Source organism: Halichoerus grypus, chromosome 2, assembly GCF_964656455.1.
Source record: "Halichoerus grypus chromosome 2, mHalGry1.hap1.1, whole genome shotgun sequence".
NCBI classification, from domain to species: Eukaryota; Metazoa; Chordata; class Mammalia; order Carnivora; family Phocidae; genus Halichoerus; species Halichoerus grypus.
This window is the reverse complement of record NC_135713.1, coordinates 129768069-129793131: the sequence shown is the minus strand read 5'-3', so window position 1 is coordinate 129793131 and position 25063 is coordinate 129768069. Positions and strand designations below refer to the sequence as shown.

General features: G+C 35.9%; 1 protein-coding gene and 1 pseudogene across 3 annotated transcripts in view; one reads left to right on the top strand and one right to left on the bottom strand.

Annotated features, from left to right (window-relative positions):
• SLC12A2 (solute carrier family 12 member 2) overlaps positions 1–21316 on the top strand; it is a 104627-nt gene extending 83311 nt beyond the window's left edge. The window contains exons 18-27 of one of the 3 annotated variants that reach the window (XM_036072324.2): positions 226–332; positions 3722–3801; positions 6730–6855; positions 9660–9707; positions 11146–11268; positions 12748–12859; positions 15070–15156; positions 16439–16574; positions 16881–16948; positions 18387–21316. In XM_036072324.2, the coding sequence (XP_035928217.1) occupies positions 226–332; positions 3722–3801; positions 6730–6855; positions 9660–9707; positions 11146–11268; positions 12748–12859; positions 15070–15156; positions 16439–16574; positions 16881–16948; positions 18387–18522 (1023 nt within the window). In that variant the 3' untranslated portion in view covers positions 18523–21316. Of the gene's footprint in view, positions 1–225; positions 333–3721; positions 3802–6729; positions 6856–9659; positions 9708–10141; positions 10208–11145; positions 11270–12747; positions 12860–15069; positions 15157–16438; positions 16575–16880; positions 16949–18386 lie in introns of those variants that run through there. The other 2 variants (XM_036072325.2, XM_078067555.1) reach the window with 2 other exon arrangements.
• A 2198-nt stretch (positions 21317–23514) lies between these two features.
• On the bottom strand, positions 23515–24547 carry LOC118522947 (calmodulin pseudogene; annotated as a pseudogene).
• Positions 24548–25063: the final 516 nt, after the last annotated feature.

Genomic DNA, 25063 nt, shown 5'->3' with positions numbered 1-25063 from the left:
AATCATACGAGTATGAAAATGTCCATTTAGAATTTTTAAAGCATTTATCTTTAGTTTTTGTATATGGTTAATCATAAGTAATATGTGATCAATGTAATCTATATAGTTTATTAAGGGTGTACAGTTTAAAAATGTTTATAGCCTGTCCATTTGGAGGATTTGATCCTTTAAAAAATATTTTGCTGGATAATATATCTTTAAAGTTGTGTTTTTCCTGTATTTTAGGCTGCTGGTCTTGGGCGTATGAAGCCAAACACACTCGTCCTCGGATTTAAGAAAGATTGGTTGCAAGCAGATATGAGGGATGTGGATATGTACATAAACATATTTCAGTAAGTATCCTTTTAACACAGTAACTTGGCTCAGAAAATAAAAACTTGAACTGGTTTTTTGAAGCCTTCACTTGTTTGTAAAGGCTGTTTCTCATATTAGTCTCTTCTAGTAGAAGCATAAGAATGAAAAAGAATCAGATGGGGTTATCTGGTTTTCAATTGATGAGCTATTAACAAAAATTTTTGATTGATCTTTCTGTGTCTCTTCATACATTCAAACATTCCACACACATATACAAATGAACACACACGTACATACTCTGGTCCCATTTAAGTTAGGAAGCTTTCTCGTATCCTTATAGCTATTGCTGAGTGGATTTCCCCAGTGTTGTCAGACCTGTTGCCTTCTGTTACATCATTATAATATCTGGAGCTGAGAAAAGCATATCATCACTGATACTACCCTCAGAAGTTTCGGTTTGGAAACTTGGAAACTGATTTTGCAGTTAATTGTTTGATGTATGCATTAGCTCATCTGCATTTCTTTTTTTTAGTGTGCTTACATGCTTTGCTTTTCTACCCTCTTGAGTGTAAGTTCTGAGTCTGCTATTCACTTCTTAGCGGTATTTCAAATGAATGCTATTTATCAGAGAGCATAGTTTTGTTTTACATGACTTCAGCTGCCTTTGTATGGATTGTCTAATGCATTCTTTTTATTTTTTTGTTACTTTGTCTTTTTATTTCTCTTTCTGATTTTAGTCTGTTTATGTTACAGTTGATTTTTTATGAATGTATCTGTTTAATCCACAAATGCTTAAGTTTTTTATTTTAATTCCAATATAGTTAACATACAGTGTTATATTAGTTTCAGGTGTACCATATAGTAATTCAACAATTCTCTACATCACTCATGCTCATCGTGATAAGGTACTCCTTCATCCCCATCACCTCTTTCTCCCATCCCCCTCGTGACTCCCCTCTGGTAACCCTCTATTCTCAATAGCTAAGAGTCCATCATACCACCATTCTTTTTTTAAGTTCTCTCTCCACCCAACGTGGGGCTCGAACCTACAGCCCGGAGATCAAGAGTCACATGCTGTACCCACTGAGCTAGCCAGGTGCCCCACATCACCATTCTTGATTGAAGAATAGTTTTTTCTTATTACAACTGCTGGTAAAACAGAACTGTTCATTCGTTCTTACAAAGTATTCCTTTATGTACAAACAGTTGTCCTTTAAAAAAAAAAAAAAAAAATTTGTGTTTGGCAAAGTAGCTCTTATGACCAGATTCAAATCTTATTTCTCTGAAGTTTGACCTGATTACCCTTAACTCACAAGAGTTATTTCCCTTACTGGAACTCTTGTTGGAACCATAATTACTTACCTGTATCACATAGGATAGTTTTGTTTTCATAGCTACCTTGACATAACTTTGAAGGAGTAACCAGATGTCATACTTTCCTTTTTAAAACATCTCTTTATATTGATTAGTGAAGTATACAATGAATAAGTTTTCCCAAGTAATTCTTAAATGCTTTTAGTAAAATTAAGGCTCTGCTGGTTCTTCAGGTGCCGCAACTGCTCTTTGGCTTTGGGGTTATTACTTTTTTGTAAGCATGATTTCATCCTGCTTTTCTAATCTGACCTGTGTACTTTGTATATATGGGGATTTGGAAAGGAAGGACAGTGTAAAAAAGATTAAATCATGTGGGCCATCCTCCATGGGCTGTGCTTTTTCTTTCTCAAGATGAAAGACCAGTGAGATGGAATAATTACCATAGAAAATAGAAAAAGTGACATTTTTGCAAATAATTTTTACACTATTAGTTGTAGTTGCTCATAGGGAAACACTGGAAGTCTTTCTGACTCTGACCTTGTAGGAACTGAGGTGCATGTTTGAGAGTCAAGCGTTACTCTCAGTATTACACAGCAGGCAGCAATTAAACGATAGGTAAAATAATGCTCTCGGGTTTCCAGGGCCGTGGAGATTGATGGCAGTTTTAAAACAATGATACTGCTTTTTCTTTTATCTTGTAACACTTTAGTTTTGGTTGTGATTATAAATATTTTGAACAATTGAGGTTTACTTTATTTACTGTGCCTACTGATAGCATGGAAGGTCTGAAACTCCAAATCAGTTTTTATAGCTTAGAGAAATTAAATAGCTTATAGAAATCCCTATAGTTGATAGCAAAAACATTTACCAATTTTAATCCAAAGTAAACTCAGGAGTCTATATTCCCTGGCTTTTCTTGAATCAAATCGATTTTAATTCACTTGTGATTTATTAACTGTTTTTTAAATACTTGTAGTTATTCCTCACTAGTGTTAGGTCTTTCAATATACAGCTGAGGTAGGTTAATATGTCCATTAATTTCTTTTTCCAATGAACCTCTTTAGACCTTAGTTAATCCATTATAGGAATGAGGCCAAAATTGTCTCCCCATGATTTAAAAAAGACAAAACACCAATAAAAGACCTGTTACAATGATACGTTTTTCTGTGTGTCAATAGGAACCAAAATTTGATTTTTTTTCAGCTTTTAGCCTTTTCTTTTTGTTATATATAACTATAGATTATGTATCACTTTTTTGTATATAATGAATATTCGTGGCTAGAACAAGTAAAAATAATAATGAAAGATAAAAGTTAAGCCTGTTACACTCTGGGGAACAACCTGAAGTTTAGGAATTTGTAATTCTTGCAGTAGATTTGAGAAGATCTTGGATCTACATGATTCATGGTCTCAACAAAGTTTCCAGCATTGAAGTGTGGTTTTAGAGTTGTCTTTGAGGTTTTAATGTATTTTGTGTGTGTTATAGGATGTCCCATGTATGTTTAAAAAACTTGAAAGGATATATGAATAATGCCTGCAAATGCGTATAAAATCTTTGGACTACTTATTAAACCGTTTCTGTAAAAATGTAAGAATTGCTTTAAAATACACTGGCTCAAGAATAAAAAAAAAATACACTGACTCCTTTCAGAAGTGATCCCTTTATACTGTTCAACCTGTTCGCATTCTCAGTAGAATGTCTTTTCTTTGTCTTCATGTATTTATCTTGACTTTAAGGGTACAAGCCTAACTAAGTATGGTGGGAAACTGACATTATTTTTCTATAATTTTAGTTTGTTTCTGATAGGATGTGATATTAGTACAGGCACTGTTTTTAAATGGCTGGTGTAGGTAGAGTATCAATACTATAAAGATCTACATTTAGGAGGTTTTTAAGAGTATTACAGAAAAAAGGTAAGGGAATGATACAGGATTTGAAACTGACATCATATAGGCCTCACTGTATTTTTAAAAGCATATTTTAAGAATCAGACATGTAAAGCTGAAAGAGAAATCATCTCTTATGCCTTCATTTTATAGAGGAAGACACAAAAATTTTTGTGATTTTTTTTTTTTTTTTTTTTTTTTTTTTACTTTTTTCCCCCTCTTATAGTGACGCCTTTGACATACAATATGGAGTAGTGGTTATCCGCCTAAAAGAGGGTCTGGATATATCTCATCTTCAAGGACAAGGTAAATCTTGCTTGCATAAGTTTTTTACTTTAAAAATAGAAGTGACTTTATTAGAAAATTATATGTCATTCTCACATATTCTTCAGTAACTTTAACATTCACCGTCAGTTCAGTCATGTCCTTACTGTGTGGCACATGAAGATCAGATCTATTTGGCTCCACCAGTTTGTACCAACCTGGATGATGGCTGGTGATTACTAATGGAGAGAATAAAATTCAGTCTAAGTCATCTAAAGCTTAAGAGAAACAAGCATTAGTTTTGGTTTTAGATTGGCCAAATTTGTAAAAACACATGATAAATAAAATGTTAATGACTGCTAAATCATCAGACATTTTCATGTTCACGAAGGTCATGCTTTTTTACACAGAGTTGTACTAATAATGAAAAACTAAACTTGGGGCACCTGGGTGGCTCAGTTGGTTAAGCGACTGCCTTCGGCTCAAGTCATGATCCCGGAGTCCCGGGGTCAAGTCCCGGGATCGAGTCCCGCATTGGGCTCCCTGCTCGGCGGGGAGCCTGCTTCTCCCTCTGACCCTCCCCCCTCATGTACTCTCTCTCTCTCATTCTCGCTCTCTCAAATAAATAAATAAATCTTTAAAAAAAAAAACCAAAAACTAGGTGATAGCATTTACTCTGTCTAGAGAGAAGACCTTATGAATTATGAATCATTTTTTTTACTTTTTCATTTTGAAATAATTATAGATTCATAAGATGTTAGAAATAGTAGACAGGTCCTATGTACCCTTCATCCATTTCTCCCAATGGTAGCATCTTGCATATCTATCGTTATATGTCAGGAAATTGACATTGGGACAATTTACCTACCTTATTCAGATTTCAGTAGTTTTACTTACACTTGTGTGTGCATGTGTGCATGAACATGTGTATAGTTCTCTGCCATGTAACACATGTGGTTGATTCATGTAACCACCACATTTAAGATACAGAACTGTTCGATCACCACAAAGATCGCCCTTGTGCTACCCCTTTAAGCCCCCAGAGGCTTTGTCTTTCCCCCATCATTAATCCCTGACACTAATCTCTTCTCCCACTATGTAATTTTTAAAGCATTTTAAAAAAAATGTTTTTAGATGAAGCTTAAAATCTAATTAAGGTGTACTGTTTACTTTTGCCCACCTTAATAAAAACTGTGGAAAATTCCATACCCTCTAATGATTTTCTAGTAGTTTAACAAATATTATAAGCTGAAGAAAATTGCATACCTAATATTTTACCCTTATCAATTAATTAACTAAATCATCAAAAATAGCTAAGCCTAAATAGCTGAGAGGCACATCATGAACTTTTGTCATCTGTTTATGTATTTAAACAGTTGTAATCCTCCCCCTCCTCCCACCATTTTAAGGGTATTGTGCAGTTTTGAAAGGAACGCTTTGAAGTCTTTATCCATGTAACACAAAAGTATGGCTTGCTGAAAATGCATTTTCTTCCTCTGGAGTAGGCCTTGCAAAACACTGTTTCAGTTCTCTCTTGCACTACCAGTGACTGAGGTTTAGGGTACCTCTTAAGACTGCATAATTAGTAGTGTTCCCTTTCACTCTCAAAAGTATCACAGTTTGACTAATAAATTATATATATAGTTCTGTAATTTACTGAGATTTGAATGTGACCGGAACTTTAAGAAAGTATTTTCATGTGTTTAAAATCATTATGACAGTTGTTTTGGAGGTCTTATTATTCATCATCAGGATTTGGAGACAGGAATTTGGTTCAGCACAGGATTAAGAGCAGAGGCTTTGGAGTATAAGATCTCCTTTGAAAATCCCACCTTTTTCTCTTAGTACAGTAGTCGTTCAGCCTGGGCGTATCTGTCGACTTCCAAGCCTCTGTTTCCTCATCTCTTCAGACATGATCATGGTCACCTGGCTGGCTCACTCAGAAGAGCGTGCAACTCTTGATCTTGTGGTCATGAGTTCGAGCCCTACATTGGGTGTAGAGATTACTTAAATAAAACTTAAAAAAAAAACAAACAAATTATACTGACTTCATAAGGGTTGTTGTAAAGACACAGCTTGTGAAGTTCTTAGCATAGTGTTGGTACTTCTTGTAATGTTGTTTCTTTTGATCTTTCTCATGATACACACAAATCAGCAATGAGGATTATGTGTGGATGGTCCGTTTTCATATGTGTTTGTCTTTGCGATGCATGTTTTCATGGTGGCAGTTAACTGTTTACTAACTCCTTCCCAAAAGATAGAAAATGGGAAAAGTACTTTAAAAATGAAGAAATGGGGGCGCCTGGGTGGCTCAGTCGGTTAAGTATCTGCCTTTGGCTCGGGTTGTGATCACAGGGTTCTGGGATTGAGCCCCGCATCGGGCTCCCCGCTCAGCAGGGAGCCTGCTTCTCCCACTCCCTCTGCAACTCCCCCTACTTGTGTGCTCTCTCTCTCTCAGTCAGAAAAATAAATAAAATATTTTAAAAAAATAAAAATAAAATAAAAATGAAGAAATGGTGCTTTTACCATGAGCTTAATCCTCTGGCTTCAGCTCTCTAGTCTGGAGTGTAATTTTTCAGTGTTGTTTGTCACCTTACATGTATGTGAACATTTCTCACATTTTACAGCTCTTACATGTGTAAATGACTTTGAGAGTAGAGTTCATTCACATTTCATACATCATTCTTTTGTCTACCACCTTCATAAGTTCCTTGAATCTCACTCATTACAAATTCCCCAGCACCTGATTCAAATGTCTGATGCTTAGCTATGCCTCAAGATATTTGAGTGAATAGTCCTTTCAAAACAGATGATCACATATATTCACATAAGAAATCATTTTTTGTAAACTTACTATTTCATAATAAACTTTGTTGTGAATTGTCATTTAATTAATATTATACCATGTTGTTTTCATTAATGGTTAAAACAAGATTTAGATAACATCTTGATTACTTTTCATGTCCATAGAAGAATTATTGTCATCACAAGAGAAATCTCCTGGTGTCAAGGATGTGGTACTAAGTATGGAGTATAGTAAAAAATCGGATTTAGATACTTCAAAACCATCTGATGAGAAAGCTGTTACACACAAAGGTAATTTTTATTCAGACAAGAGATGTTATTCATGGTAATGTTTAATTTTGGGAGAAATGAGTTTTATTATATAACATGTCTTAGTAAGTAGCCCCTTCTCTAATTAGTACTGCTCATTTCTAGTTGATAAGGTAAAATGGATGGCTGTAAAATGACTAGCTATTTTTCAGGTATTAAAGTAGATTGTAGAACAGAAAACATGCCAATTAATTACACTCTCATATGTTCTTGTATGTTTTATTTATTCTTTGAACAATTTTGCTTGAAGCATAGGTTAAATCTGAACTTGGAAGGAAATGTGGTAATTTGAGAGTAATGTAGTAGAGCATAAGATAACCCTGAAAGGAATTAAATTGATAAAAATAATCTACCTAATTTTTCTATAAATCAAGATATTTAAATACCGGGGATTTTATTTATGTGCTAAGAAATTCAGAATATTTTTTACATCTACTGCACCTGGAGTTGTTGAGGTAAAACCATGTAATAAAAAATCAAATGCAATTTTATTCCACATTCTAGTCTCTTGAAGGAATGAGCTATTGGCATTTGGTTACTGAACTGTTAGGCTGTAATTGCAGACATATTGCCCCTGGTTTTAAGCCACACACGGGTTTCTAAATTTCATGAGGTTTTCAGATAATTTCATCCATCTACCTATGTCATGTTTATGAGACGGAAAGAGGGATGACTTCCAAATCTTACTCTCCCACCCTCACTCTCCTACCTCTGATCAGCCCAGTATCTCCATCTGTCCTAGCCCCAGCCGGCACGCAACAGGAAAAATCTGCACTGTAAATCATCAAACCGTATCATACTTGTTTGATTCCTGTCAAAGAATTACCATCCTTTTTCTGAAATTGATTACCTTGGACAAATCCTGTCTCTTTGAAATTGATCTTTTCCAGATTATGCAGAAGCGTTGCTGTTGCTTTTTATTGCTTTCCTTTCTTACCTTGTATGCTTAGAGTAGTGGTAGTTGAGGCTTTAGTTGATACCCATTTCCCCTTTAAGTTCTTTGCTGTATCGATTATCATTTTTTTTTCCTGTTTCATCTCAAAACTCTATAAAAGATTTGATAACTGTTCTTACATTCCTGCATTTATTTTTAGTTTATGGTATACATGCTTTCATTTCCTCCTACTTTTTATTTTCACTGCCATTTTCTTTTTCCTAAAACAGATCCTTTCTTTACAGAATCTGTTAGGAATTGATAGGTAAAAGTAGGATGGGAAAGGAAGAAGTAGTTAGTAATCATCAGGCATCTACTCTGTGCCTCCCACATTGCAGTGGGCATTATCCATACGTTAGCCCATGACTGCATGTCACAGTCTTGTGGAGTCGTTGTTTTTACAGAGTGGGAAACTACTTGCCTTTTTATTATAAAAATGTAAATACCTTTAATACTTTTAAATACCTTGGTGTAAGTCATTTTTAAGTGTCAGGATTTCCTTGACATTTTTTGAGCTCTTTGAAATGAATACACAGTGTGCCCATATGTTTTTATTATCATCAAAGACAGATAGTATCAAATACCTACTTTATAAGAACAATAATATTTAATCCTATAAAAATCAAATGTGATCATTGAAATGTTTCTTGTTCCATCACAGGCATAAGAAATTAGTGTTCAAAAATAGCATTCATTTTATTTTGTGTTTATTTTCTCTCTAGCCAGTTACTTTCAAAATTAGCATAGAAACCATAGAAAAGTTTATATAATTTGAAAAGTCTTCAGAATATTATAAACATTCCTGTGTAATTATTATATAAGCCTAGCTGTTCGGTATGTCTGTCTCGGTTATTGGGGCACACAGAATGCTTACTTTGTGCTGGGCACCGAGATGGGTGCTTTCATGCTTGCAGCATAATGATCTGAAGAGGTAGGTATCCTTCATCCTTCTTCCTAACAAGGAAGGTGAGGAGTTAACTAGCTCAAGCTCACACAGTCAGAAAAAGAGTTAAAGGCAATAATACTGGAATCCTGAGAGCCACTGACTCAAGAGCAGTGAACTCTTTCCTGTCCAGGTCGGGAGTTCTATATGCCTCACACAACTAGAAGAAACTTATATGAAGAAAAAAACGGAGATTAGGAAGACTGTTAACTCCAAGAAAATACTTGCAGATACTGAAATACAGATGGTCCAGTACATGCATACACATATATGTACATGCATACACATATATGTACATGCATAAACACATATATGCTTGTATTTTATACACACACACACACACACACATATATATATAAATCTATTTAGGCCTATATAACCTGGTATTTTATATGAACCAAAAGACTGTCTCTGATCAAATTCCTTATTATTTCAAGTGAATAATTTTTAAAAATACCAGATATCCATTATATGTTTCTAAAATTACTTTTCAGTCATTTGCACCGCGATGCAGTGGCACTGATTAAAATTTATGTATTATCTGCAATGTCAGTTTTTAATGTCCTATTTCTATTCTATAAGCCATAGGTCAGAATCTCTTCAACTGATTTCAAGTATGAAAGTTTAAAAGTTTAAAAATCCTGCTGCAGTTTTTATCAGTTTTATAGGAATAAAATTTAGGGGTGAGTGTTAATCAGTGGCCCTCTTGGAGAGGGTCTAAAAATACGTTTGCTTTTAAAAATCCTCAACACTCAGTGTAGAAAATATCTATCTCCAGTCTTGATTATTTTTCACAGACTGTCTCTTCATACTGTGTTTTGTTTATAAATGTGCTCTATTTACATTTTCATTATTTAATTAATATAAAAGCAATTAACTTATATTTTGTGTTTTTTAAACATAATCTAGATGAGGAAGAGGATGGCAAGACTCCAACTCAACCACTGTTGAAAAAAGGCAGGCATTTTTCATCATTTTATTTTAATCCCCTTTTTCATACTGTTAACTCTTTAACTCCAACTCTGCTATTTTATTTTTTTTACCTGAGTTTTTATTTCCATGGCGAGGTGATGTTACAGTTATTTATTGAATGCAGATTAGAAAAAAAATCATCTTTAGTTTACCTAAAAAAATTAAATCATCCCAGGGAAAGGTATTATATCAAAGACAAATTATTTTAAATCATTATAGCATTTCTGAAATACTCCAACCCTGAATGTCAATATTACTTTTTTTTAATTTAAACTGCATGGTTCAGATGATAAGCAGAGACACTGAAATGGGTCTTTGCCAGTGTCACTCGCATTCTTTACCATCAGTTGTTCCCAGCCAAGCCCTTAATTTTGATACTAATATATTTTTCATTTCAAAAATTACAATATTTCTCACAGCCCTGCTGCGTTTGGGAGATACACAGTCATGTCCCCGTGCATGACTTTTATGAGAAGGAGATAGAGGTGAGAGTTACGGAGCAGTGTGGTTTGGCAGCCATATTATGTCATCATGCAAAATCATTCATTATGTTTGCGTGCATCATGGCAGCATGAGAAGTGAATGACACATCCTGCAGAAGTGATCAGGTTTCCTCCTGTGGATTCCTGCTTTTAAAAATTTAGTGTAGGAGTCTCATAATAGTCATTTGCTTGCTCATAGAGTCAGTGCTGATTTTTTTTTTTAATTTTTTAATTCCTGGGAACATAAACGGGAACTCCCTTGGTATTTTGTTCTTGAGACCTGCAGCAGATGGTGGCCTTCCAAGGAGTTCCTACCATCTTTCTGTGCTTCAAAGAAAGATGTGTCATTATATGGCTTTTTCTTTGGGCATCGCATACTGAGGGGACAAGTTAGGTCAAGATGAGGGTGTCCTTCTTCAGCCTGGGAGGTTTCACTGTGATAATCATTAGATTGTATTCATTTGTCTTCCACTTCCTTCTGTCTTTTATATTATTAATAACAACATTATGTGTAAGAAATTTCTTTGATCTTTATATTATTGAGGAACCACATTACAAAAGAAATATGTTCATGGAATAGGCATAAACTTAATTTGTCCAGTTAGCCTAAAATGGCTTCTCAATAATTAAAATCTAGCAGTCAGTTACAATTTTCTTGATTGGTATTTATGATTCTCTTTCATTCACAATGCTTCAAAGTATTAGAAATTATGCAAGATAATTTGGATGAGTGTAGCTCTTGTAAAGATATATTTATCTGTAACCATTTTTTTAAAGTACATTTAAATTTTAAACAACTGAAAGCTTATGATGGACTCCATATACAACTACCTGCATTATAAACATTTAAGTACACAAAAGTTAGGAAACTATAGGAATTCAGCAAAAGGGACTTGAATATTTATCTCCCTTACATCTTATTTTTCTGCTTAATCCTTTAGAATCCAAAGGCCCTGCTGTGCCCTTAAATGTAGCTGACCAAAAGCTTCTTGAAGCTAGTACACAGTTTCAGAAAAAACAAGGAAAGAATACTATTGATGTCTGGTGGCTTTTTGATGATGGAGGTAAGGTTGTTAATACGCTTTTGAGCAATTTTACATAATACTGAAGTTGTGGGAATAGTATTGAGAAATGGCAGGTATGCTTTACTCCTGGACAACATTCCCCAAAGCAACAGGATTGATTTCAGAATCAGGTGTCAGGTCAGGCTTAATTGTTATCTCTTCAGTGTCCTTCACTTTGGAGGTTGACTGGTTATTCCTTGTGCTCATGACGTTAACTTTTTTTTTTTAATATGACTGACCATTTTTAGAATGTCACTAGATTTGAAGTACCATTTGATCTTTCATTATAACTGGTTCAAGTTATGTCATTTTGGTAGAAATCTCACAGAAGTGATGCCTTGCTCTTCTGTCTATATCTCATCAGGGGGCACGTGATGTTGATTTGCCTCATCACTGGTGAAGTTAACTGTCCACTCAGTAAGGTGGTTTTCACTAGATCTTGAGAATGAAAAGTGACCGTTTCCCCTTGTGTAGTTACACATATTAGGGGATGGGGAGGTACTTTGGGGTTATGTTAAATAGACCATTGTTACTGCAACCTTTAGCACCCACCATCTTTAGCATCCATTGATAGTTATGCCTCTTGTTACTGTTGGTGTGGTATGTTTGTGGTTTTCAAACGATGATTTTCCAATCCTGTTAATTCTTCCTCATTTATTAGTTGGCATTTTATTGTAAGGAAGAGCCTTCTCCTTATTTTTATCCTTGCTGATTCATCGATTCCCATTATATTCAGTAGGAGATGATTTGTCATTCTCATGATTTGTTTTGATGTTCACATTGTTCCCATATTTGCCCAGTGAGATCCTGTGGAGGCTAACTTGTATGTCATTTGTCATTTCCCAGTCGTTTTTTATTTTCTGATATAATGAGATGTTCTAGGCTCACTTTTGCGCTTTGCCTGCACCAGCCATTGAATCACCGGCTACCCAAGGAGCCCGGATTGCTTTTAGTGGAGAAGAGTATTTAGGAACAATGATCATGGCATTAAATAGGCTTGTTGCTGCTAGGGTGTCCCTGCGCCCCCAGGTCCTCTCAGTGGACGGGTCTCAGAAACATACATGTATAAGTTTGTACGTGTAGGTATAAATTGAAAACCAGTTCCAGTTCAACACTGCAGGCTTCAGTCCAGCTTCTCCCTTCTTGTATTTCTCATTTCAGTGAGAAACCTGGCTCCCGTTAGGTTCAATGAATTCTCTCATTTCCTCATTGCTCCTGTATGTGACTGCTTTCCTAACTCTGCCGGGCCACTCTCCCCACCTCACCGCCTTCCTCACATAGCCCGACTCCGTTGGGCTGTCCTCTTTGTTCAGGCCTACCTCATGGCTTTTTGACTGAATTATTAAGGAAGGACGGAAAGAAAAATTGTGTTGGATACTGAGTTGTAGTAAACATGTTTTTAGAGATTAAATTGAATGAAAAGTTCTTACTTGAGAAATTAGCATCTAGTAAATGATTTTTTATATTTTTATGATTTAGGTTTGACTTTATTGATACCTTATCTTCTGACTACCAAGAAAAAGTGGAAAGACTGTAAGATCAGAGTATTCATTGGTGGGAAAATAAATCGAATAGACCATGACCGGAGAGCGTAAGTCTATTTAAATTGAAGAGCATTTATCTTATTACGGTATCTATTTCTATTTCATTATTACAGTATAGTACAGTATATATTTGATAGGATAAAACAGACAATCCAGAAAATGTCAGTCATGTTGCCCTGTTCTATACTGAAGCTAAAAATTCTAGTTAAACGGATAAAACCGCATTCTCTTTAATTTAGTCTTCATGTTTAAGTTGTGGGTACTTAGTGTTACTGATACCTATTTTTTCCTATGTTGACATTTTAGAAAGTATTAAAAACTTGGAGCATTGGAATGTTAAGCACCTTTTTAAAACAAAATCAGGGGATGTGCCCCCAAATTACACATTCATATGTGAGATACATTTTGTAGGCTTGAAGACAACAGAAACACAGGATGCCATTTGTCACCCACTGTCTTATTTCCGCTGTGCTGTCACCATTCTAGTTCTGGTTCCAGCACTTTGCTAAGTACCCTGTATCTTGTCTCTGACCTTTTCAGCATATATTGTACACACTGCTCCTGAGTTCGCATTTGGAAACCAAAGCTCTGATCATATGATTCCTCTGCCCAAAATACTTTTAATTTCCTCTCTGTTACATACCATAGAAACTCTGTCGTGTTCCCCCAACTCTGCCTTATACTTCATTTTACAATTCTGCACCTGCCCCAAATAAGCATGTGATTTCAGACTCATACTCCTTCCTACTTACAGTATAGTACAGTGTATATTTGATACATTTCTCTACTAGAAATAGCTCTTCACTTGCCTCCCTTCTCTGTGGCAATACCGCATCCTTTCACATCCAGCATTGCTATCACTTTCTTCATAACACCTTCCCTCATTTTTTTTTATTTTTTTTTATTTTTTTTAAAGATTTTATTTATTTATTTGAGAGAGAGAGAATGAGAGACAGCATGAGAGGGAGGAGAGTCAGAGGGAGAAGCAGACTCCTCGCTGAGCAGGGAGCCTGATGTGGGACTCGATCCTGGGACTCCAGGATCATGACCTGAGCCGAAGGCAGTCGCTTAACCAACTGAGCCACCCAGGCGCCCTCATTTTTTTTTTTTTACCCTTGTCTCCCCATAGTTGTTATCCGTCCTTCCTGAATAACAGGGTACTTGGTCCACTCATTGCATCCTGGAGCTCATTTTATATTTATTTTCATCTCTTAGATTTGAGTTTTGTGGGCCCTGACACACAGACACGTAGTAGATCTATAGTGGAATTCAGCGGAGTGTCCATTCATCTCAAACAAGAAGTATGCAAGAAATACTAGAAATAATTTAAAAGTTAAACCCGTAGCCGGTGTGTTTTCTAATTTCTTAATTTAGAAAACTCTTTTTATTAAAGATAGAATCCTATTTTGCTGCTTTTCCTGTATGTATGTTTCCACTTTTCTGTTGTTGCCACCAAGGCTTCACAGCCAGCTCTGCCTCCAAAAAGGTGTTTCTTTCCTGAAAACTCAGAGGCTTACTGGAGCTCAGCCCCCCCAACCTCAAAAATTCTGTGAACTTCATTTGCCATCAGTTATAGCTTTAGTTTGGCCCCAAAAAGTCCTATTTAGACCTTGAGATACGCATTCTTCATGGGTGGAAGAATAATCCAAAAATAATTAAACTTCCAAGTGTTTACTAGTTTTTGCTGAAATCCATATACTTACCAATATAATTTGTCTAAAATAGTCTTTACTGAAGTAGAGCTGACACACAGTTCTGTTAGTTGCGGACGTACAGCATGGAGATTCGGTATCTCCGTGTGTCATGCTGCTCGCTGCACATGGAGCTGCCATCTGTCACCATGCAGCACGAGTAAATACCATTGACTCTCTGCCCCGTGCTGTACCTTCCAGCCTCGCGGCTTGTTCGTTCTGGAACTGGAGGTCTGTTTCTCTCACTCCCCGTGACAAAAATTAAATTTAAAAACTAGTTGCCATTCAGATTTCATTATTAATGTCTTGCTCTACCCGTTCATTATTGGATACTAAGATGAGATTCAGAGAAAGTAAAAGAATGTAACAGTAGTCTCTACTCAGGGAATTTAGATGTCTACTTAGTTGAACATACAATGTGAATTAATTCAGATGGACTTCGTTTAGCACCTGAGACAGTTTTCCTATAAATCATGCTTTTTCAGATATACTGATTCAGCCCGAAACAGAATAAAAATACTTACATACAGCTTTCATGTATCTCAGTGCTATTCCTTTTGTTTTAGGATGGCTACTTTGCTTAGCAAGTTCCGGATAGACTTCTCCGATATCATGGTCTTAGGAGATATTAATACTAAACCAAAGAAAGAAAAGTAAGTTGTTGGATAAATTACTCTTCACAGTTTTCTGATCTTTTTATGGGTGACCTACTCAGATATTCTAGTAACAGATCATTCTAAACTAATTACCTGGGGTTTTGCCTGCTATTAGTTGTATGTGAAGTCAACTCTTTTTAATCTGGCACTGACGGTTGGCATGCTTATAGCAGATACCAAAGTAAGTCTAAAGGGCTTTCAAGTTTTCAGAGAATTCAACTACTGTTGTATAAGTAATTTCTGAAAATCCTAATGACACAGAAATTCCACATGGTTCTTTAAATTTCGATTTTTCATGCCTGTCTTCATTACCACTACTCAATCCCTACCCCATGTTATGTATTACTTCTTACTATTTTGCTTTATTACTAAAATAGGAGAATCTAAGAATTTGCCTATAATAGTTGCATTCAGAATTCTCAAGAGTCAAAGAAAAGTATACTCATGGAATAGTCCCCCTGAAAATGGTATATAGAGGATATTATAATTATGTGCATATTTATACTACCAGGCATAATTTTAATTATTCTCAAATAAATGGTGAATAAATAATGAAGCTGGTATAAGGATTTAAATAGAAAATAATAATGTATGCTTTGTAAGGTTATGGCCAGGGAAGGATTTGTTTCCTTTTATAAAATAATATATACCAGGAACTTTGTATGAGACTTGATACTGAAAAATGTTTTTCACGTTCATAGAGGATTAGAATGTTTTTGATGTTCTTTTACTGTCTTATATCTTATTAAGTATCTTTGGATCTAGAGATTAATTCTGCATCTTCTTAAATGTTCAATATCTGCCCACTCCTCTCTTCAGAATATTCTAGTACCTTTTCTACTACTACTCCTCTTTTTCTTCATGGGTACTTGAACTAGGAACACTCTTGAGTATTTTGAGTAAAGGAGCAATACAATTTGACATATTGCTCAGAAGGATCATGTTAGCTACTGTGATGAAAATTTATGTAGGTTGAGGGGGGTGGGCATAGGAGCAGGGGGTAAATGCAGAGAGGTGAGTGTGAGCACTTGAAATTGCAATTTTATTATTGTGAATACAGTTCTAAATTTCTTATCAGTTTGAGAAACTAGCGATTGCTGTTTTCTGGATAAGTTGCCGAAGTGATGGTTATAAATTAGGGTATGGAGATGAGCATAATAGATGGAAAACACTAACTTCTCAAGTTCTAATTTAGCATTTGAGATCTTAATGTTAAGGAATTGAAATTGAGGTTAACTGTCAGTATTCTTTCTGGGTTTTTGTTTTTGTTTTTTTAAAGTATTGTAGCTTTTGATGAAATGATTGAGCCATACAGACTTCATGAAGATGACAAAGAGCAAGATATTGCAGATAAAATGAAAGAAGACGAACCATGGCGAATAACAGACAATGAGCTTGAACTCTATAAGACCAAGGTATTCTGTCTCTTCTGCTTTTCCTTAATATTCCATTGATTTTTTTAAAAAAATAAGGAAGACATAAGTATCAAGAACTGTCATTTGTTACGGGAGGAACCAGTTGTGTAAATTCAGTCTCCTCTAAGTTGGGTCTGTATGTGAACAGTGTGTATAAATCATTAATTCTTTTCTAAATTAAGGGACAGATATTTTTATTACAGCAAAATTCTTCTGGTTTCTTCTTGTTTACTTATAGTTCTATGAACTACACTAAATTCTGCTTTTCAAATGGTCCAGGAATGACTTTGTCCTGTTTTATTTCAGACTTACCGGCAGATCAGGTTAAATGAATTATTAAAGGAACATTCAAGTACAGCTAATATCATTGTCATGTAAGTACTGTCTATACTAAGATTTTCTTGAGCATTCATTTTATGATGATGCAATTAGGATCGATTTCTATATCAAGTACAAACCTATATAAACCCCAGTAATGACTTAACAGTTAGTTATAAGGAAGAAAAAACAAACTTCTGCTAATACACTTTGCTTTAAGCATGTGGAGAAATCATTTAAGGTAGGAGGAGAGAAAAACAAAAATCTTAAGCTTATATGAATCTAAGTAATTCTTTATCATAATAGTTTATTTTGGAATTTTTCCTTTATCTTTTTTCCCACCTTTTAAAAAATTCCTTGGCTTAAAGGACACTACAGCATAGCTCTTAAGCCTATGTGGGGTATGAGGGCCTCAAGTTAAAATTTGGACTCTGGGGTGTGAGGTGTGGGACACCTGGCTGGCTCAGTCAGTCAAAGCGTTTGACTCTTGATGTTGGGGTCATGAGTTCGAACTCCACATTGGGGGGTAGATTGTACTTCAAATAATAAAAAATAAAACCTTAAAAAAAGAAAATTTGGACCCTGGGCAACATCCTCATAGAAATAATACCATCAAGTTATCTTGGGGATTAAATTTAAAAAAAGGTTCCCGTCAGAATCTGCACCCCCGTGTTTCCGCACACAAACTTGACAGACAGACATTCTGTCCTCCACTGGATATAGACGCTATCTGGCTTTTCTTTCACTGAAGTCAGATTAGCTACATATTACTTGAACCCAAATTTTCTCCGTCATGGAGCCGCAGTCCTTAAATAGGTTAAAAAAAAAAAAAAAAAAAAGCTCAGGCCTCCAAAAATATGAAAAATGATGAAATAAAGCAATACCAAAGGATTGTTATTTTGATTAACAAAAAACAATACAGCAGGAAATTTCAAGTTTTGCTGCTGATGGTCAGATATCTGTAATGGAAGACGTTAAAACATAGAAATCTAGAGAGAAACACTCTGTAGAGCAGCTGGTTATACTACCACTACGTACAGATAAAAATGAAAGGAGAAGATAGGAGATGGAAGTTTAAAATTAATACATAGAATTAATTATGTTTGAATCTCATTTATCCATGTGTGGCTTCTGCTTTCTTAATTTAGGTAGAAACATCCCTTTCTCCTAGAAGAAGTCTGTCCTTATTGAAGAAGGGGGGATGGGAGGTTTAATGTTAGAGACCAAATGTGTTGCAGATAATAGAAATATTCATTTCTGTTCTTATTAGATGAACTTTTAAAAATCTTTTGTTCAAACATGGAAAAGGGGGAATAGTGATATGAGTATAGTCATTGCTACACCATGTTCCCAGTTTGCCTGCACTCCAAAATAATGTATAACCACGGTACTTTTTAGTTACTATTATTAGTGACTCAATATATAATTTTTATTGTGTTTTATTTTTCTCAACCTAAATGCATTGCCTAATTTCCTTTCTCTTTTTGATACCAGGAGCCTTCCAGTTGCCCGGAAAGGTGCTGTGTCTAGTGCTCTCTATATGGCCTGGTTAGAAGCTCTCTCGAAGGACCTACCACCAATTCTCCTAGTCCGTGGAAATCATCAGAGTGTCCTTACCTTCTATTCCTAAATGCCTCAGTACAGTGGACAGCCCTCCAGGTGGTACTTGAGTGCCTAGTGAAGTCACTGAAATCTTCAAAGACACATTAACATCACAATGGCGAACTGTGACTTTTCTTTCACCTTTTCATTAATTTGAAAGCACACAGGGAAGTTGCTCCACTGATATGTGTATGGAGACTTCAGTTTTAGTCAGTTCTGTATTTCAATCTTAATGAATGATGATGATTCCTTGTTGTTGGACTGAAGCTCACGAGAGTAAAGTTTTCCTTTGCTACTTGAATAGCAATAAAAGTGTGTTATTTTGTGATTGATGAAAGGAGTACAAAAAGCCTTTAGCCTTGAGGTGCCTTCTGAAATTAACCAAATTTCATCCATATATCCTCTTTTATAAATTTATAGAATGTCAAATTTTGCCTTCAGCTGTCATTTTCGTTTCTGGTCTCTCCCACCTTAAAATGAAATGGACACTGCTTTTCTTCTTCCATTGACCAGTTAGTGTTGAGTACTGTATGTTTTCTATTACTTTTATAAAGGTATCTGTTAGATACTAAAGGTGAGAATTAGGGCAAGTTAATGAAAAATGCAAAAAAAAAAAAAAAAAAAAAGCCAACAAAACAAACAAACAAAAAATGGTAGCCAAAAAGTGACCCCAAGGTTAGGTTTGTATGGATACATATAAAATGTAGATGTAGGGACAAAAGACCCAATAAACCTTTCTTTTTTTAAAATCTCTAATTGGCTGTTATTCGTACTTTTATTTGAAATCTTAGGGAAGGTTGAAGATTTATTCAGTACTTCTGTATACCAGGCTGAAAAATCCCCTGTTGTCATTCTTTAGACCTAAGTCCTCAAAATCATTTGTATCTATTAGAAGAGCGATCTGTCCTAATTTATAGTTTTCCTCAAATCTTGAGGGACTTTTAAGAAATGCTAAAAGATTTTTCTCAAGGAAAATTAGACAAAGCAATGTCATTAAGTGGAATATTTCAATAAACAATATGTGGAATTCCACTGTACACGTCCTTTATAAATCATTAAAATATTTAGCGTTTCATCAAATGGTTAAATGGACCACTGGTTTCTTAGTGAAATGTTTTTAGGCTTAATTCATTCAATTGTCAAGTACACTTAGTCTTAATTAATATACTCAGGTTTGAACAGATTATTCTGAACATTTAAATTTAATCCATTCTTAATACTCTAAAACTTTTGTGTTAAGAAAAACTGCCAGTTTGTGCTTTTGGAATGTCTGTTTTGACATCATAGTCTACTAGTAAAATTTTGACAGTGCGTACGTACTGTTACTAAAAGCTTTATATACAATTATTAATGTGAAGTTTTTCATTTTTTATTCAAGGAAGGATTTCCTAAAAACATTTCAAGGGATATATGTCTACATATCTGTATGTGTGTATGTATGTGTGTATGCATACACAGATGCATATGTGTATATATAATGACATTTATGTTGCTGGTTTTTTGCATTTTAAAGTGATCAAGATTCATTCGATTAACATTTTTTGATTTCAGTAAACCTAAGTTCAAAATTAGATTGAGAGATACAGGTTTCACGGAGAACAAAGGTGATCATTTGAAGGGCATGTAACTTCACACAGTTACTGTTCTGAGAAATGGAGAACGCATCCTCTACAGTACTGTTCAGTGAGTTCATTGGTATACATTTTGGTGGTGAAGAATATATGCAGATTTCATGAATCTTGATAGATATCATTAACATCACTACTGTTGCCAATAGTGCAGTATTTTTGCTGCGTGAGCATAAACAAAATGAATAGAAAAGTGGAGATCTGATGATAATTTTGAATTCAGAACGTTAAAATGAAGTAATTGTTTTTCCAGGTTTTTTTTTTTTTTCCTACAGTGTAACTCACAGCATTGTTCCATTTATTGCAGGTTTTGTAGTGTTTTGGGGGAAAGACAGTAGAAATGTCATATTATTCAGTAAACAATACCGTGTTTGAACTTTTTAAATGGATAATAGGGCATGAACTGAGTGCTGCTATCTTGAAATGTGCACAGGTACACTTATTATTATTTTTTTTAATTTTTCCCATTCAGGAAACCATCATTGTGATCTGTACTGCAGGAACCAAATGTCATGCATCATACATATGTGTATAAAGTACATAAAATATATCTAAATATGCATAATGGGGGGAGGGTAATATTGTCTGTGAAATAATGTAAGAAGCTTTTCACTTAAAAAAAATGCATTACTTTCACTTAACACTAGACACGGTCAAAATTTTCAAGGTTGTTGTAGTACTCTAATAAATTTCAACAATTCTTAGAGATGCTAGCTAGTGTTGAAGCTATTCTAGTTTATTTTGTTTATGCTGAATTTGATTATTTTAATGCCAAATTTTTTTTTTTTTTTTGAGTTCTAATCATTGGTGATAATATGTAATGGCATTTGACAGTTCATTATTCCTATAGGTAAATACTCATTGGGTTTAGAGAGAATGGTGGTGTTAAGCTGATGATTATTGGTTAATTAAATCAGATATTTATTTGTTACATTATTTCGTTTGTATTTTAGGTTTCCTTTTACATTCTTTTTATATGCTTTCTGACATTACATATTTTTAAAGACTATGGAAATAATTTAAAGATTTGAGCTCTGGTGGATGTTTATCTACTAAGTTTGAAAATGTAATATTTTGATAATACTGTACTGTAACTGTCACACAAATGCTTTTCTAATGTTTTAACGTTGAGTATTGCAGTTGCTGCTTTGTACAGAGGTTACTGCAATAAAGGAAGTGGATTCATTAAAACTATTTAATGTCTACTATTTTATCTGTTTTATAAATCTGTGGCAACTCTGTGATGTACCCTCGGTTATATAACTGTTATTTCACGATGTCGGGAGTTTTTTAGTGGCTTTTACCTCTAATATTCCTACCTTAGAAAGTTGTTTGAAATTGTGCACTATCCCTAAACCTTTGAAATAGTCACTATTGATATTTGACAGTGGATTGAACCATAGAAGATGCAGCTCGTTTGATTTTTTTTTTTTTTAAAGTGATTTTACTTTTCTAATTCTTTTTAAATTATTTTTGGGCCAAATCATGCATTTAGGAATGAGGATACTAGACTAAAATGGATCCATAGTCCCTGTCTTTTCTTCAGAAGATTTTTGGCTAAGCTGATTTACAGTTTTATAAAACATTTTCACTTTCTCATTTGAACATTATAGTAAGTGAGGACAGTTATATATCCAGGACAGTTACTTTTCTCTCTCTTACTCTTGGGAAAGCAACTTGGAGCAATGTAGGGAATTTTCTGAGGTCATGTGGTAAATCAGTGAAGAATGTTGGCCCAGAGCCCAGATCTTTCATCTCCAGGGATATCTCTATTACGCACTCACTGCTGCCTGATCCATAACTGAGAGGGCTGGGATAGACTGGCCATTTCCAAACTAGTCATCCAGTATTGCTAGTGAGTGTGTGCTCAGGTAATGCGAATTCCAATTAGAAATAGATTGGCTACAGGCTGGCTTAATAGATCTGAAACGAAATGTAAGTGTCCATTGCATGCTTTTTGCTTCTTGCTTCTTTTCCAATAATCCTACTCTTCAGGCTAGTGACTTCTTTGGGGAGTTAAAAGAGAATTCAAAGGCAGCTATGAATGTGGCATTTCCTAATATCAGAGCATCCAGTGGTTTTCAAAACAGGGATGGAGTTCACCTTCCAGCCAGCAGGTATTTTTGGTTCCTTCACCAGGAAGAACAGATAAATGCCTCTGATACAATTCTGTCTTTACGTATCAACAGGATGTTTGTAGGTTCAGAGCAAATAGGTGGTAATTTAATGCTTGACTGTTTGAGTAAAGATGGCACAAATCCTGGGAAACACTCATCAGAAAGTACTGTTTAGTTTAGCTAATTTAGGTAGTAGATACACAGAATGTTATCCAGCTGTTATCCAGTGTTAACCAACTTGACATACTTGTTTTTGTAGACGACTAAAACACCTAAAGATCTAAGTCCTGTTGCTCTTTATGGAATCTGGAGGCAGTGCTCAGAGACCTCTTTCACACGTGATAGGCATTTCAGGTAGGCTATTGAATGGGAGCATTAAGAATTTAAGCCCATTTTCTCCTCTTGACTCTAGCCTTGAATTTTGTGTTAGACAAGAGTGAGCAAGTACTGTTTTAGGGAAAATGTGAAGGCCTCTGAATCGGTCCCGCCCTGCTGTGCAGCCTTACTCAGGCAGGCTCTAAGCCTAGATCAGGAACTCATCCCCCAAAACTAGCGTCGTGTCCACACATATCCTTTGTTCCACTCTTCTCAGATACGAATGCAAATTACCAAGATGTTCCGACCATAGCTACAAAGGAAAATAAACTGTACTTTTTTTATCCACAGCATAGGATCAGTGATCCGTGGACACTGAACGCAAACATAGAGGCCCGTGACTCAGTACTGGTCAGAATCTCACTAGATGACTGCTGAAGCTTTGGGGCTGGGGGGAGAAACATGGAGATTCTGTCCTGGAAGCGTTCGCTTAGCCAATCTGATGGGAAGCAGTTTACAGGGCCATTTTATGTCTTTTTTTTTTTTTTTAAGTTAATGGTCTTTTTTTATTGGAATAAAAAAAAAGACTAGCATTTACAACTTGGAATGGACGTAAATTGTAATTTCTTGATCAGCAGTGTTGATGGGTGTGCTGAAGTCCACATCCACAGCCTACTCTGCTGGCTCCAAGTCATGGTTCAGGAGGTTTTAAAAACGAGAGTCCCAAGATGCTCCCTTGGTAAAGGTTTCTTTTAAAAAAAAAAAAAAGGGCGCCTGGGTGGCTCAGTTGGTTGAGCGACTGCCTTCAGCTCAGGTCATGATCCTGGAGTCCCGGGATCGAGTCCCACATCGGGCTCCCTGCTCAGCAGGGAGTCTGCTTCTCCCTCTGACCCTCCCCCCTCTCATGTGCTCTCTCTCTCTCTCTCATTCTCTCTCTCAAATAAATAAATAAAATCTTAAAAAAAAAAAAAAAATTGTGTGAATGGTGACAGCCTGACACCCATTTCGCTCTAGGACAACGTGGACAACGCTAAACCAACACACACGGCATGCCACCGGGATGAGTGTCATGGTCACCATGGGTGGGGGCGCCCGGAAATACGAGAGGGCCGTCCTGCTAAGTGGGACTACGTCTAGACAGTTTATCCTTCACCCATTTTTCTGCACAGCATCCTGAGGTAAGCCAATTTTAAATGTTTTGTTTTCAGTAAACCAGCTATGACAATTCATACTAACAAGTTGAATTAGAACACATTTGAAGAAGTTTTAAATTTGTTTTTTACATTTTTCGCTTTTAATACAAATGTCTGACTGTGCTCGATTATCAAGCTGCTTGCATGAAAAACTGGCCAGCCCAAACAGTGTATTAATCATGAGCAAATGGAACTGCAAGGAGTCCACTAGGTTCTTCCTTATCATTAAGGTAGTACAAGTATTTATATCGTAGAACTGATGTGTGGCTTGATCTTTAGGGGACAGCACCACCAACCAATACATGCAGATTTTGTGTGGACAGAAGGTACTTTTGACATTCAGTTTTGCTATATAGAAACAGAATGAGTAAATGAACGTTTTTTTTTTTTTTTGCAAGAGGCTAAGTAAAAGATTCAATCTGATTCTTCTAGGAGGGGGGAAAGGAGTTGAAAGTAGGCCTTCATTTGGCAGTCATCATCTGTACAAATTCTTCATAGTTGACTTGCCCATCTCCATCAATATCTGCTTCTCTGATCATTTCATCTACTTCTTCATCTGTTAGTTTTTCTCCTGAGTTGGTCATGACACGACGTAGCTCCGCCGCGCTGATGTGACCATTGCCATCCTTGTCGAAGACTTGGAATGCCTTGCGAATTTCTTCTTCACTGTCTCTGTCTTTCATTTTTCTAGCCATCATAGTCAAAAATTCTGGGAAGTCAATGGTGCCATTACCGTGGGCATCCACCTCGATCAGATCCTGCCATTCAGGTTCTGTTGGGTTCTGACTCAGTGACCTCATGACTGTTCCAAGTTCCTTTGTTGTGATGGTGCCATCGCCATCTTTGTCAAATGGGGAGTAAGCCTCCTTGAACTCTGCAATCTGTTCTTTGGTCAGCTGATCAGCCCTGGTGCGAGCGAAGGGAAGAGGAGCAGAGGGAGCGAGGGCGGCTGCACCAGTGCGGGGGCTGTGCGGGCGGGGCGCCTCCTCTGCCCCCGCGTGCCCGCGAGTAAGGGCGCCGCGCCCGCGGGGCTCCCAGCACCACTGCCCCATTTTATGTCTTATATCTCTAATAACAGATAAACCAGAAAAGTTTTAAAATTAAGCCGACAGTGTTTTTGATTTACGTACAGTTACACATCAAGGCATATTAACTACTTCCGTGAAAGACGATTTTACTTGCTCTTTTATACATACATTTAGCCCCCAATTAAGCCATTTTTGAAGGAGGTAGTCCGAGTTTGAAAAAGAAGCTATAGGAGTTTATCTGAATGACCAATAAGCCACAGGTTATTTTTATTTTAAGCCCTCAGCATT